The sequence below is a fragment of the Anoplopoma fimbria genome, chromosome 6 (genome assembly GCF_027596085.1).
Source record: "Anoplopoma fimbria isolate UVic2021 breed Golden Eagle Sablefish chromosome 6, Afim_UVic_2022, whole genome shotgun sequence".
Classification (NCBI taxonomy): domain Eukaryota; kingdom Metazoa; phylum Chordata; class Actinopteri; order Perciformes; family Anoplopomatidae; genus Anoplopoma; species Anoplopoma fimbria.
In genome coordinates, this window is record NC_072454.1 from 25,759,404 (window position 1) to 25,775,553 (window position 16,150).

The 16,150-nt window shown below is 39.0% G+C and overlaps 1 protein-coding gene across 1 annotated transcript in view; it reads left to right on the forward strand.

Annotated features, from left to right (window-relative positions):
* pdzd8 (PDZ domain containing 8) overlaps positions 1–16,150 on the forward strand; it is a 37,313-nt gene that overhangs the window by 7,284 nt on the left and 13,879 nt on the right. The window contains exons 2-3 of the mRNA XM_054600502.1: positions 3,259–3,384; positions 7,184–7,286. Coding sequence (XP_054456477.1) covers positions 3,259–3,384; positions 7,184–7,286 — 229 coding nt within the window. The remainder of the gene's footprint in view (positions 1–3,258; positions 3,385–7,183; positions 7,287–16,150) is intronic.

Sequence of the window (16,150 nt, forward strand, 5' to 3'; positions counted from 1 at the left end):
AATGACTTAAAATATAGCCAACAGCAAAAAGGAAATGCTCAGATTCCTGGCAAACTCCCTCCAGCGAGCTGCCACCTTATTTAGGTTTTTGTGGTGAAATAATGGGGGTATGGTATCTCTGACGCCTCATTTGAACCAGCTGTTCCTTGTCCCTTGCACTGCCTTCAAAGTGAACGACAGGAATAAATAAAAACGGAGTCTGACAGACCCTATTATGCTATTTTCTGGGTGCATTTTTATTTTTTATCTCACAGACCTTACAGCATTACAACATGTTTACCCTATTATGCGGGTGCATATTTTTATTAATGTTACAACATGTTTCATAATAATCCTGCCTTGTTTTTCTCATCCTGGCTGTCCTGCAGCACCTCTTCTCACCCTCTCTCTGAAACGCTCCGTTGTAGCGTTTGCTCCTCCCTCCAGAAAGCAAAGTCTGCTCTGATTGGTCAGCTAGCCCGCTCTGTTGTGATTGGTCAACGTTTTTTCTGATGTCAAATTTATAATGTTGTGATAATGACAGACTGGTTCATATTACTTTAGCTCTATAATTCCAGAGAATTCCACAGTGTTTTTGTTGCTGCTGTTTCCTTCCTTTCCTTCATTCTTTCTGATGCAAGTGAAGTTGTAGAATGAATTCCACAGTGTTTTTGTTGCTGCTGTTTCCTTCCTTTCCTTCACAATGCAAGTGAAAAAAAAAAAGTTGTAGAATGCAATGAAAATCCTACAGTGTGTGATCTGTAGGGATCTGTATTGTTAGGATTGTATACTACTACTATTATGGATGCTCCCTATTGGTTAGGTTCAAGTGTTTTCTTAATTAACAGTTTAAACTTAGCCGACAATAAGAAAATGAAAGGGAAAGTTGACCTGTTCTGCCAGGCTCAAAGGTTGCTCAAATGATATTTAGTGAAAAAAGGCTGAACTAAGGAAGGGTCAATTGGGAAAGGCTTGTCAGACACTAGTAACTAATTTATACTGTTGATAAACAAACACAATATTATGTTAATCACACTGTCATATTGCTTATTTCTAATGCAATGAGGGTTGGATTTAGCACGGTGACGCTGTAGGCCCTGATGGAGCTGCTGATTGAAGCTACTTTTAATTTGCCAGAGGGTGTCATAATCACAACTGCCCACTCAGCCAGTTTGCACGAAATCAAACCAGTTTAAGCTCCTACACCGAATTCTTTTTTATAAAAAAATATTTAAATAGATATTTATATATCAATATATATATATATATATTTATATATATATATATGTATATATATATATATATATATATATATATATATATATATATATATCGGGATAATTATTTTCACTCCTCTGTCAGAAATCTTGCGAGGAGCACCTGGTCGTGGCCGGTTTATGGTGAAATGATGTTCTTTCCACTTCCGGATTATGGCCCCAACAGTGCTCACTGGAACATTCAGAAGTTTAGAAATCCTTCTGTAACCAATGCCATCAGTATGTTTTACAACAATAAGGTTGTGAAGGTCTTGAGAGAGCTCTTTGCTTTTACCCATCATGAGATGTTTCTTGTGTGACACCTTGGTAATGAGACACCTTTTTCTAGGCCATCAGTTGGGACTGAACCAGCTGATATTAATTTGCACTGACAAGGGGCAGGATTATATATAATATGATATTCCAGCAGATTTTTGGCTGTGGGCGAGCGGGAGGCTTGGGCTGTTCAACTGTATGTAATGTCTGCACTGTGGCTGTGGCTCAGAGGTAGAGCGGGTTGTCTACCAATTGGAAGGTCGGTGCTTCACACAAAGTAGTATGACTATTGTTTGTCTGGTTCAAGTCAAGAGAGAAGGATACTCGCTGGTAAACCATCAACACACACATACATGCTCAGAGTTTCTATCTTATGTGTGAGAATTTTCCCTCCATTTGTTTATAAAACCCTTACTGTGTGTTTGTGGCCACCAGAACATTTGCATGGACACGCTGTAACACCACTTTCACCAGTAATGGGGTTGATTTGCGTGAACAAAGTCCACTGTTTAGAACATCAGGAGCCTCAGGCAAACAACAGTTGTACAGAAAGCCCAAAATAGCAAAGGACGGGTGTGTGCTCTCAGACATCATGTTTCTACATTACAATGACTGTCTTCATTCAAACTCAGTCCTGCTGCCCTCGGGGAGCCAGTTCTCCACCAGGCACCACACCCAGCAGAAGTAGTCACAGTGTGGCCAGCATTCAGGTTGACCCCTCCTACTCGTTACATTCTTCACAAATGGCCTATTGCAAACCAGTGCTGATGCCTTCTATAGTGTGTGTGTCGGCTCACATCTTTCAAAGCCGGTGGACAGGTTTCTCAAATCTGATTAAATGTTGTTCATTGAGTGCCAACATTTGACTTCTTGTACCTTAAACGTTTGTTTGCCACAGAGCATCCAGTTGGCCTTTTGTCAAGGAAAACAGGGCGATGCTAACTTTCTGGTTGGTCTACAAAACTCATTCCAAACAAAAATGTTATCCGATTACTTTGTTATTGAAATCTATAGTGGTTATTTGCATAAAAACACACAATTCAATTGATTAGGCAATACATGATTGTATTTTATTTTAAATAGTTACCTTTATAGTTAATAGTAACCTCCTTAGACATTAGTAGTTTTAATTGTGTTTTATAAGATTCTAGTGTTAGGATGTTAAACAAGTCTTAGTATCCTCTCTAATATCTGTTTTATACAATTGTGAAGACATCTCGTTCAAACAGCTGTGTTTATGTTTGTTTCTTGCCAAAAATTAAATTTCACATGATTACCTTTGGACGCATCATGATGGCCTTATAATTTACCTTCGCCCAATACTCATTTTTCTGAAAAGTGCTTGAATGCATCATAATAACCTCCGTTTACGTAACCTGTTAGCCCCGTTATGAGCAGGTCTGTGTGTGACTGCCATGTTACTGTCTTTGCTGCTGTGTGCCGACGTCAAACTATGATGAAGTGGAAGCACATGTGAGCAAATGTGACATGCAAAATGGGCCGTGAATATCAGACTGATCGCATGGTCACTGGTCATGAACGATCAGCTGAAAACGGTTTCGATCGGCAGGGTATCGTGAGGAGGGTAAAAGAATGGCACTTGAGTGTTCGTTACTGCTGTCAAATGTCAATACGAACAGTATGTAAAGGTTAAGAGATTACTCTCTGATGCACAGTCATGTAGTTTTTTTATCAGTGCCATCATGGAGATCTTGAATGAAAGCTTGTTTCCTGTCTCTCTCTACAGATACAAACCCTTCTTCCCGTTCCAAGTGCAGCCTCTGCTGGGTTCGGCTTGTGATTTGGACCTGTCCATCCAGGAACGCAGGCTGGTGGAAGGCCGACTCAAAGTCACCCTCATTGAATGTAGCAGGTGAGAAACTTTTTTCCTGTACCTCCCCACACACTGAATGTCTCTGGGCACTGCACCTCGCCCTATGAACCTCGCCCTATCATTGCTTGTAAACGACTGAGCCTTTCGAGGATGCCCCTTTCTTACCTAATCATAATGCTATCACCTGTTTACCTGTTTAGTTGTGTTTAACTTTTTTCCAAAACAAGTTGGGTTTTCTGGACAAAAAAAGGACAGCATATAGCTCAGTTAAAAAAATTGAGTATAAAGTATTTTACAAATTGGTTTTCACTGCATATATTTGAGTGCATTTCTAGCTAATGTAATGCAGAAATTGTTTTCTTTGTCCTACTGAACCACCTGACTGTCATTTCAACCTCTTCCACTCCAGCGCTCTTTACCATTGAGCCATGTTCTATTTTAGTGGGTCAGGGGATTGTTAGGAGGAGATAGCAGGTCAACAGCAGATGACAAATAGAAGTGGTGGACATTATCTGACGGTTGTCAACCTGAAGATTAATTTGAGATGCAGCTCAGCAGTGTCAACTTTTTTTTTTTTAATATATTTATGTATATAATGTATGTCTCCTAAGTTGTTGCAGCAATTTTTTGGTTAATAACATTTGTTAAACAGATGTGCTAAATGTAAAAAAAATGTGCCAGCTGAGAATTGATTAAAATGATCAAAAATCCTTACAAAATACCAAATAAAGAACTTCACAAGCCAGGGGCAAGACAAATAAACAAGAATGCGAATGACCATTCATACCCACAGTGATGCAAATTTGCAACAGCCTTTTCAACAAAATGTTCAAATAGATTGGGGCAGGCAGAGGGACAACTACAAGGATCTTTGTGAGGTAAATTAGTGTCCAACTTCAGCTTTTCCTCTTGGCGAAATGCTCTAAATGAATTTGCCTCTGGTCAACAGTAACGCAGTGAATATGTCAAGAGCTTTTATTGTGAAAGGTAAGATCGGAAGGAGTGCAATTGGTCTGCTCTTCCTTTGTCAAGGTTGAAAGGAGTAATAAAGTTTGCCACCTTTGTTTGTACTACCGAGCCTCCGTGTTGATGTGCACTCGTGAACAATTTTAATATGTCCATTCTGCACTACATGATTGGTGGATGCCTTTATTTGTGGTGTGAAAGCTCAGCAAATCAAAATCTTTCTGAAAGAAAAAACCCTACGCATTTTCAACACGTAATATTGTATATAGTATATTAAGCATTGCTTTTTTAACCTTACAGAATGTTACAATTAAATACAAAGAAATGAATGCACAAAATTTGTATTTGTTAAAATAAAGGTATCCATTTCCAGATTGGCTTATTGTCACACACACCAGATCCCGCTAGTTGAGTCGGTATCAGACAGATATCTGATACCTGTATTGGTGCATCCTTGCTTCTGGATGGCCGTCTTCTGTACTGGATAACTGAATCAACATTTGAAAATGCAGTTCCAAACAGACTTTTCAAAATGGAAATGACAAAATAAAAACAATATCTAGTTGAATCAGCCACCCATACAAATTCTACATAAGGGAATTGCTGATTAAAGATTCTAAGTGTAATGGGAACTTTAACTGTTTCCTCATCATCTATGCGCCAGTGGCAGTTGCTATTAAGTGTCTTCAGACCCTAGCATCTACATTCCCATCATATTGGACAGACCACATTCTTTATCGCCCGGCTCTCCTTACTGAGACAAACGCACTTCCTCTTTGTCTGAAGCTGGCATGTTTAAATATTAATTGGCCAAACAGTCAAATCAATTAGCCCAGGATCGCCCTGATAGAGCTGCTTTTGAGAGACATATGGGATGTGACTATGTGTGCTTTGTTGCATGTGTGTCTGTGTGTGTTGACTCATTCTTGGTTGTGGTTGATCAGATCAGGCTCATCCATTAATAATTCATGCCCTGCCCATTAAAATCGTACAGACTCTTCTTCCTCTACCCTCTTATATCACCTTCTTCTATATCAGCAGTACAGGGACGGTTTTTACCTGGCCTACCAGTTTGAGTGGTCAGTTAGATCTTATCACACCTTAGTTGAATGAGTTGTACGCGTGAAATAGTTGAGTCTTGGGGTCAGTCAGCATCATATCACTTAAGATGATCTTACTGGAATCACACTCTTCTTGAAGTATTGCTTTAGTGTCTTTTATCAGTGTCTTTAGAGATGCACTTTGTTTCACAGAACTCATTTTCTTCAGTGTCCCAGGCATTGATCTCTTTAGCCCAGCAGGGGGCAGCAGGAGCCAAACATATGTCAGCTTTTCTTTCTAGCACCACAGAACACAATCGGGTCCTGTGTACTGTTTCAAGTCCAGCTTTATTCTCTGAAATTACAATATTAATACAGCAGTTAATTAATGGTGGACTGCTGGTTGTGGATACTATATGAGTGCAAGAGAAAAAATGATAACTCAAGTAATTGTAACTATGTGAGACATTCTTTAAGCAGAAATGCCAAAAATGGACTTGTTCTAGTTTCCAATATGAAGATCTCCAAATGAAAATCTTGTAACCTTGGCTCTCTGTACTAGTGACGGGTATTTTTTATTTTTTCCTGACATTTTATAGACAAAGACATTAAACTGATTTACCAATAGAATTCAGCAGATGCACAGATAATGAAAATACAAAGTAACCCTGCTGACAGAAAACAGTTGGGGCTTGCCCCTTTTGGATTTGAAAATATAATTTTTGGCTCTAAACGTTCTTTGTGATTTATCTTTGCTCTTCCATAAAGTTGGGGGACCTAAGAGACAGTTTAAACAATGAAGAGATGACATGGCATCGTCACAAATATTTTCTCAGATCTGACAAAGCTCAAGAGCCACAGAAGACCTTTTAACGGCTGTTCTCACATGTGAGTCTCACGAGCAATGGCCAGTAAATTGATCTTTATGTCTCAAATCAGTGGCTTGTGATGTCTGAGGATTAGAAATAAAGAGAAAAGATGTACAGTATTGATGCAGAATGTCATCAATCCTCTCACATAACGCGAGGGCAGATTTAAGCGTCTGTGGGTAAAGATCAATAAAGCCTTTATAACCTCAGGTTGTTGCGTTGAGAGTGAAATATGATAGGATCCTCTTTATTACTGCATGTCTCAATACAACATGGCAGTGTTTATAGTGCTGGTGGTTTAATATTTAGATTCTTGTTAGTATAAACTGGAGTGTTTTATTGTTTTATGTTAGATAATATAAACAAACAAAATAATGAGTTATAAAAATAAAGTTATCGCCTTAATATTGGTCAAATTTAAGGCAAGGCAAGTTTATTTGTGAAGTTCCTTTAAACAGCAAGGCAATTCAAAGTGCTTTGCATATGACATAAGGCATTAAAGCCCATTTATCAATAACATTTTATTCACTAAATGTGCAACAATCAAAGTGAAACTCTGGCTCTACTAAAGCAATGGTACTTTTTGAAGTATATCAGTCAGAACTCATCTAATCTGCTTCATCAGGACTGTATGTGTGTGATTTGATTGATGGTAACCAGTGACCTCAAAATGTGTCATCAGATTTAGATTCAAATTTAGCTACCTGAAGGCCACCGTAGTTCTCTAGCAGACGGGTATTCAGTTATAATAATCAGATAGAATATGCAACCTCACCACTCGATGCTACTAAATCCTACACACTGCTTCTTTAAGAAACACAAATTGCAAATTTCCCCGCTGCGGGACTAATAAAGGATTATCTTATCTTATCTTACAAAGCAACGGCTGCACCTCCATTTGCCTTATTGGTGCTTCTAAATGTCTTTGTGTAAAATCTCACAGTTGTCTCTTTGTCCCTGCAGACTGTTCATCCTGGGCTCCTATGACAGAGAAACCTATGTACACTGCACCCTGGAGCTGAGCAGCCACCAGTGGAAGGAGAAGACTCGCAGCTCCATCAAACGGGTGGGTTCTCCTCCCTTTCAACATCCCACTTCACTTTGCTCCTTCACCTTCTTTCCACCTTGACAAAAATTAAGATACAAATCAGCATTACCATGTTCCGTCCAATAAGAAAGCAGATTGAAAGTTTGTTTGAACATTGATGGAGTGTAAATGCACCTGAGGAATGGGACTGGTGTATGTGTCATAAGAGACATGTTAAGAAGTACACATTTACCCAAAGAGCTGTAGTCGTCAAATAGGTGTTGTTATTAATGATGGCACCACTGTCAATTCCCAAGATTCACAATTCATTAAAGAAAATCACCTGTTGCTGAGCTCTACTACTTTCCAACATTTGGTGCTATATACGTGATTGGGAGCATTTCTATTGTCTATCAACAACTATCATCGTTGGGATGGCGAGCCCATGGCTAACAGTGCTTACAGTGCAAACAAAGGCAACAGTGCTGATAGAGCTAACAGTGTTCATCAATGGTTATCAGCTGTAACCGCCGTGAGCTAACCAGTCGGGCACGCTCACATGCACTAAAAGGGACTTATCCTACCTGCTATGTGAACAGCAGGGGGAAACAGACAGGTAGAGGGACTTTATTCTCTGCTCAGGTAGACTTTACTCCTATATCTTGGCATATATATACATATATAATTGTTGTTTGCTGCTATATTAATGATCAAATATAGCACCTTTTAAAACCAGAGCTTTTCAAACACTCAGAAGTACAAAACGCACACTTCCTCTAATGACACATATTGGACACCTTGTTTTATTGACACATTAATACAAGCTAATTTTCATCGTCCTTGCACTGATGAGATTGTCCCATTGTTGACATTTTGAGTGGCACAGAAAACTTTCAGGTCCCTCCGGCAAACCTTTTCTAATTGCTGCAATTTAGAGATATTACAGCAATCACATCAGGCTGGTTTGGAAGTGACTAATGACAGTTTTAGAGTGAAATGTCAGCCGTAATTACTGGCTCTGGCTCCAGCAAAGCCTAATGCTGTCGCTATCCTTGCCTCACACTTCTGAATGACATTTGCAATGGCTCAAAGATTTGTATTGTGTTGAACAGTAATTGTTCGGCACTGAGTTTTCATGTAATGTTTAATGACCATCGGGGAGTTGGATCCTCGTCCAGCAGGGGGCAGTGAAATATCAGGCCTCCATCTCATTACTAACCACATGATCTTACTCTGTCAGTTCTCTCAGAGGGAAAACAGCAGTTCATTGTAAATTTTCTAAATGTGTGCCGTATGTTTCTGTTTGCAATTCAGAGTTAACTTTACTTTGCAAATACAAACTGAAATATTACAAACGAGGTTATTCCTAAAATGGTTGTCAGGAAACATCTGTTCAGGTTCCAGTTGAAATCAAATACTACACTAAGATAGATAGACCTGCAGTCAGCCAGTGTGTTTTTGCAAGGCTTAATGTTGGGTCACAGTTTGGTTTATTTTTGTGTAAAAACAAGGACCTTTTCAGACATGAAAAACATAATATAGGTATTTGTTATCACGTTTTCTACAGATCGAGTAGTCATGTTAAATTCTTGATTCCAGATCCAGTTATCACACGAACAAGACATTTACTGTATTCTCCTGATGGTTAGACAGCCCTGATTAGAAGTGGTAAAATTAAAGATTATCTTTGTTTAAGATTGTTTAATCTTTTCACTAAAAACAATGTTCACTATAATATATATATTTTATTTTGATGATTATCAAGATGAAATTGTGATCACAATTATTTTGACCAGGATAATCTTTACATGTAATTTTCATATCTTCACATGGGTAGACATTGTTTCTATTACATGTACGTTCTGCATTAACAGGACAGTTGCAGAACAACGTATTTGTGACATTTGATGTGTTAGAGGAGCGGTGTAACTCCTCGAGAGGTGAGCTGAGGAGTAATGTAATGGAGGAAGAGGATTGTTTCAGTTTGCTTACCAGTTGCATCGTTGAAGCATATTGCCATTGAATTGATTGTTGGCCCTCATGAACAAGACAGACATTCAACCTTGTATTCTCAATGATTAATTGAATCATATATTAGTTTATTTTGAAACATTTATTTTTGTAACATTTTAAAAAGTACCAGTATGCCCTTCATCGGTGTACCAATGAATATTGTAGCTAGCGATGGAGAGGGAGCTGTACCAGCATGCCCTTTAGTGATCTAACAGCTAATAGGGGCCCTCTCCATACACTATAAATCAGCTGTGCAGCTGAATAAAGTTGATTGGGGGTTTAGGTAATCTGTAACGCAAGAATTTGTGGTTACATTCCATTGTTGGTTGAACACTCTCAGACCGTCATTTCCTACTTCCTGAAATTGCTTCTGTACCGCTAGAGCATGTGCTACACAAAAAATTCAGTTTGCACTGCACACCTTACATGAACGCAAACACATATAACCTTCTCAAGAACTGACCCTATGGTCATTTGAGGTGCAGCCAGCAATCCAATAAATAATGAATATGTGAACCATTCCTCCCCAACACTCAACCATTACAGACATCAGCACAGCCTTCTCCAAGTGGACCCACTTCAAAGCACTTGTATCCCTTTTTTGTTAATATAGGCATAGAAATGCAGATTCACAGTGGCATTTGAGCCTGGTTTATCAGACTTCTCCAGTCTGCATGTCCCCTGCAGGACTCTGTAGTACGGATTAAAGGATATACCATCTGGAAAAGGTCAATTCACCATCTTTCTGGCTCTCGCCCTTTTTCCCTCAATGATTGCCAGATATGAGCTTCCCTCGCTTCTCTTATGAAAACAGCCACTTGTCTCTTGTATGTTAATGGTTTTCATGCCATTTGAATATCCCCTCAATTTAACCACTGTGAGCGCCATGCTCCTGCTTTTCACTGAACCATGTGTCCGTCTTCCCAACGGGAGAGCCACTCTTATCAGGAACTGTGTTCAACATGTTTTTAGGGCTGGTTTAATGTCTCTGTCTTCCAAGATTACAAGGTTATTTTATTGTCATTGTAGAACAGTGTTGCAAAACAAAATGCAGATTTAGATTTTTTTAAGAAAAACACATAGAAAAAACCCAAGAAACAGCTGTTTCATATATATATATATATATATATATATATATATATATATATATATATATATATATATATATATATATGAAGGTTGTGGATAAATGAAGTGTCTCACAGCCTGAGGAAAGAAGTTGCTATATAGTCAGATGCTTCATCAGCTGACACTCCTCTATTTCTTTCCAGACGGCAGCAGGGTGAACTGGTTGTGGCTGGGTGGGTTTTGCCTTTTAATATCCTTTAGCTCTTCACAGGCACCGCTTGTCACCAAAATCACTGATTTCCTCAGTACCCAAAGAACTGTAATAGTCAATTATTGGAAAATAAACTGAAATAAACACTGAATAGAAATAGAAAATAGACCCACAAACTATCATCGAAGATTGCAAGCTAGCTACGGACCTCTGCCCCTGTGGCGCAGCCAGCCAATGAGGGTAGTGTCACAACAGAATTCTCCATGTTTGGGGTAGCAGTCGTGGGTATACAGCGTGAACAGGAGGGGGCCAAGCATACAGCCTTGGGTGGCTTCGGTGTTCAACAGTAGAGTGGAGGAGGTTTCGGCTGCCAGTCTGACCTGCCTGCGGTCTGTTTGTGAGGAAGTATGATAGTGTCGGAGTGCTAAGTTTACTAGTTTACGTTCAACTCTCTGAACTGGATTTTAATGAGCTATTCAAGTTCACAGGATGTTTGTATAGTTTTTCAATTGCCAAACGTTATTTGAATACTTAAATATAGTATATTTGCTTAACTGTCTGCTAGAACCTTGATTGACATACAGTATGTTTGAACATCAATGTTTACTTGAGCATTCACTCATCCTAAGTGTATCTTCACCAAAGCCTGCATCCTCTAATTGTTGTGCTTATTCTCTCATGCTCACCAAAACTCTTGGAGAGGGGGGTCGAGGATAGTAATGTGCTTTCCTACGCTGTGACAATAGTGTGTGCTGAGTTGTTTGCGCACTCGCATCCATTGCCGCCAATGCAGACACATAACAGGAGTCAAAAGCGAGAACAGCAGCGAGTGCAAGCGCTCCCAAGAGCATATTTTTTAGGAAGCAACGCTTGCACCCCAAGATAGAAATAGTTAGTTTTTGGAAAGCGGCAGCATGCTCCGCATATCAAGTGACGAGGAAAAAACGGATAACAGTTACCCTTTCATTAGCTAGTGCTGTGTGCTGCTCTCTTTTTCTGTATGGAAACGCTTCAATTAATTATATCGACTGAGTCGATATTACGGACAATATTAGCTTATTGCACATGTATTGTATTGGCCTCTATGGCCAGTGAGAAGAAGAACCTGTACAGAAATTCCAAAGATGCTGTATGTTTGAGGTTATTCAGAATCAGTATTGCTGTTGCATAGTTTGTCCACCAGACTTTATTTTCCTGAAATATGCTGCTCAATATAAATCTTTGTTACAATGATTTAATAAAATGTCACGATATTTATCAAGAAAGTGTGTATGTTATGTTTTAATTATGAATTAAAAAAGTATTGAACACATGAAGAAAGGGAGGTGCAAAAAGGCATGGAAAGCCAGGACACCAGCTGAAATCTATCAGTAATTAGAAAGCAATCCTGCCCCTTGTCAGTGCAAATTAATATCAGCTGGTTCAGTCCCAACTGATGGCCTATAAAAAGGTGTCTCATTACCAAGGTGTCACACTAGAAACATCTCATGATGGGTAAAAGCAAAGAGCTCTCTCAAGACCTTCGCAACCTTATTGTTGTAAAACATACTGATGGCATTGGTTACAGAAGGATTTCTAAACTTCTGAATGTTCCAGTGAGCACTGTTGGGGCCATAATCCGGAAGTGGAAAGAACATAATTTCACCATAAACCGGCCACGACCAGGTGCTCCTCGCAAGATTTATTAAAATAATTATCAGAAGAGTTGTCCAAGAGCCAAGGACCACTTGTGGAGAGCTTCAGAAAGACCTGGAATTAGCAGGTACAATTGTTTCAAAGAAAACAATAAGTAATGCACTCAACCGCCGTGGCCTGTATGCACGCTCACCACACAAGACTCCATTGCTGAAGAAAAAGCATGTTGAAGCTCGTTTAAAGTTTGCTGCACAACATTTAGACAAGCCTGTGAAATACTGGGAGAATATAGTCTGGTCAGATGAGACCAACATTGAACTCTTTGGATGCCATAATACACACCATGTTTGGAGGTCAAATGGCACTGCACATCACCCCAAAAACACCAGACCAACAGTGAAGTTTGGCGGTGGGAACATCATGGTGTGGGGCTGGTGAAAATTTCATGTCAATAGCACCTTTAGAAATAGTGTGTGTGTGTGTGTGTGTGTGTGTGTGTGTGTGTGTGTGTGTGTGTGTGTGTGTGTGTGTGTGTGTGTGTGTGTGTGTGTGTGTGTGTGTGTGTGTGTGTGTGTGTGTGTGTGTGTGTGTGTGTGTGTGTGTGTGTGTGTGTGTGTGTGTGTGTGTGTGTGTGTGTATACGTGTGTGTACACACATTCTGTATGTATGTATATAAAGGAGATGACCTCCTGCTTGTAGCTCTGGATAAATTCTCATTTGCGTCATATATTTGTTATACAAAGAAAGATTTCCCTTTATCTCTGCTGTCTCCCATTGGTCAATGTTTACCTCAGCCACTTCATTGTACTGTGTGTGCTTGCATCTGCACAACACAGACCACCTGTGAACTGGGTAAATGAAGCCTGTTCCATTACAGAGTGTGAGATTGGGTAGGTGTGTGTTCTTGTTTTATTTTTTATTACTCATTTATGGTGTGTTAAGGTCGGGGGTGTGGGGGCTCTGTCAGGCGTGTTTGCACATCTGCCCCGTCGATTCCATCGTCGGCCCTGAAAGCTGATTCTTGCTGACAGCTTGACCGAAGGGACATACACAGGAACACCACAGCTCAACATCTTGTTGTGCAACAACAATTGGTTGCACTCGATGGATGGCTTTGTGTTGTATGAAAAGAGTGTATATATTTATTTATATTTCCAGCTTTATGAGGCCAAATGCTCTGCTTGATGATGCGCTTGGTCAGTCTCATGGCCCAAAGCAGAAAATCATCCAGTTTCCCAGACTCTTCCCAGGCGCAGGGTTTTATCCACAGCAACATGTAACATCACTGATTAGAAAGTCAGGAAATGTGGACAGCTTCCCAGCAGACATCTTGATCTGTTTAGGGTCTCTGTCAGAGAGCACTTTCCAGGGTTGGATCAGTAAAAGCCATCAGTTCAAAGACATCGGATATGATTTTTTTTAAATATTGCAAATTTAATCTAATAATTGTTAGCATAAGGGCATTCAAATTTGAATTGTATTTATACATTTTTATTAAATTGTATTTGCATTAGGATTACTGTATTTAACAGCTTTGGCTCAAGATTCACAACAGAGATTCAAAATGAAGACTCATTAACACGAAATGCTATTGACCTCATGTGTTTCAGCACATTTGTTCTTTTAGCTTCCTTTGTACACCAGTAGTGGAAGTACTGCTAACTTGCACCTATTTTATTTGAACAGTTAAACAACCTCCATGCACCCTGTAGGACTGCTAGAGCTCAAAGGAAACAAAAAGGTATAATATTATGATATAAGAAGTTGTCTCCGTAATTCAAAATGTACTAATATATTTGTTCAACAACAACAACCCTATTTCTAAATGACAGTCTCTAGACCGATTTAGACTGAAGCAATTTATACAGATGTGAGAATTTGAAAAAAAATGTAGAGTAAGGATGAATTTTCATAACATTTATAATTGTATATATGTATAGATACTGAATTCTACAGACTGACAGCCCCATACAGTAAATTATTCATACAGGGTGATCATACACACTTATTGAAAAGGATTGTGACTGTACTTGTTAGATTCCCTTGTGATCTTATCCACCTTAAATACAGTAAGCTACAGTAATACTGCACATGACATTAAACCACAGTAACACAAACTCAGTGCCATACATTTGAAATAGCAATAAAGTCATCGCAATTTTGCTCACTAGGTCTGTTAAGAAATAAATTCAGTGCTAGTAGACACATTGATTGAGTGATCTGTACGCTTAGTGTTAAGCAGTGAAACTTGTCATTTAGTGTTTGTTAGGAAGTTAATATAATGAAACTGTCCAAAAAGCAATCATCACATATTGTAACTATTACTTCTGAGGTTTTGTAGTTCAGTTCATCTTGAAACCAGTCAAGAGTGTTGTCCACAGCTGTCACCTAAGACCTCAGGATCAGCCACGGCACTATGACTGATCCTCTCCTGCTGTAGTCAATACTCACTTCACACACACACACACACGCACAAGCACACAAACACAAACCCACACATCCACACACCTGTAACAGTGGTTGTTTGATGTTCCACTTAGGGTGTCTTTGTGTCTTTAATCTGCCCCGAACAGCCGATGAAAGACAGTTGGTTGATGAGGAGGCTCACACACACACACACACACACACACACACACACACACACACACACACACACACACACACACACACACACACACACACACACACACACACACACACACACACACACACACACACACACACCTACAACATTTGGCAACATCATCCATCATAGTATATTCAATTTTATATCGACATCAAGTTATGCAAGACATTTTCTTGAAACTAAATTGATGGACAAAATAGTAAATATACTCATCTGGCTAATCCGACAATTAAATGCGACTTGCCTAGTTTGTAGGCGGACAAAAGTAAATGCATAAAGAACTAGGGCTGGCTATTGAAAATGGTGTATACATCACCTGACTTGGAAAAAAAAATGGTTACATTGTTTTTGTATTAACTTTTCAAATGCATAAAAATGTTTTGACACGTTTTTATTTAACAAAATAAATCTAACTATTCAATGCATCAGTGTTGCTTTATAAAATATTGACATAAAATGAATGTTAATTAATTTTAACATTAATGTTAAATTAAAAAAATTAATATATATATATATATATATATATATATATATATATATATATATAAACATAACTAAGTATTAAATAACAACTTTCAATTTTTGATACATATGCTGATGTGTCGGAATCATCTCATGCATTTTAAAACGGCACTTAGTGGTAAATAAAACTTAACTAAAAAAATATAATACTTTACTAAATATCTGAAATGTGGAAAATAAATGTTACAGTCTGATGCTCTGTAGACGTCTTTAATTCTGGAAAATAAACGATGTGATTAAGCGTTGTCTCTCCTTTAAAAAACGAGGCTAGGGAGGCATTGTTTGTCGTGTCAACATGCACATGCAGTACATAATCAAATAGTACCTAAGGGAGCCAATCACTTTTGTCATTTTCCTAACGCACACATTGACTTGTGGTGGGTGACACATTCACCACTCGTTTCCGCTTTGCCGGGCCAATTAAATGGCCTGTTCTAATTCTGTTTGACAACGGCCGGCTGCGCAGCAGAAAGCAGATTAAAGACATGAGAGGTTGGTCCCACAAGCTGTTTGTTTCTAATCACTTCTTCCATGGATCAATTCACCTCAGGAAACTCAATAGACCAGCAGCTAGGTGCATGACGGGCAGAGCCACGTCCATATTACAGTTTTTCCTTGCCATTTATATTTGGAATGTATTTCTCTGGTCCAATAGGCATGGTCTCTCATTAGAGAAGAAATTACCTGTTACGTACTGCAGAGAGTCACAATGGGTCTATAGAAGTCCACATAATGGCCACACTGATTAGTCATTAGCCAGATTCAGAGACAGGGATCAGTGATGTTTTTCAAACATCAGTATTTTGAATGTTCCTGTGTCTAAATACA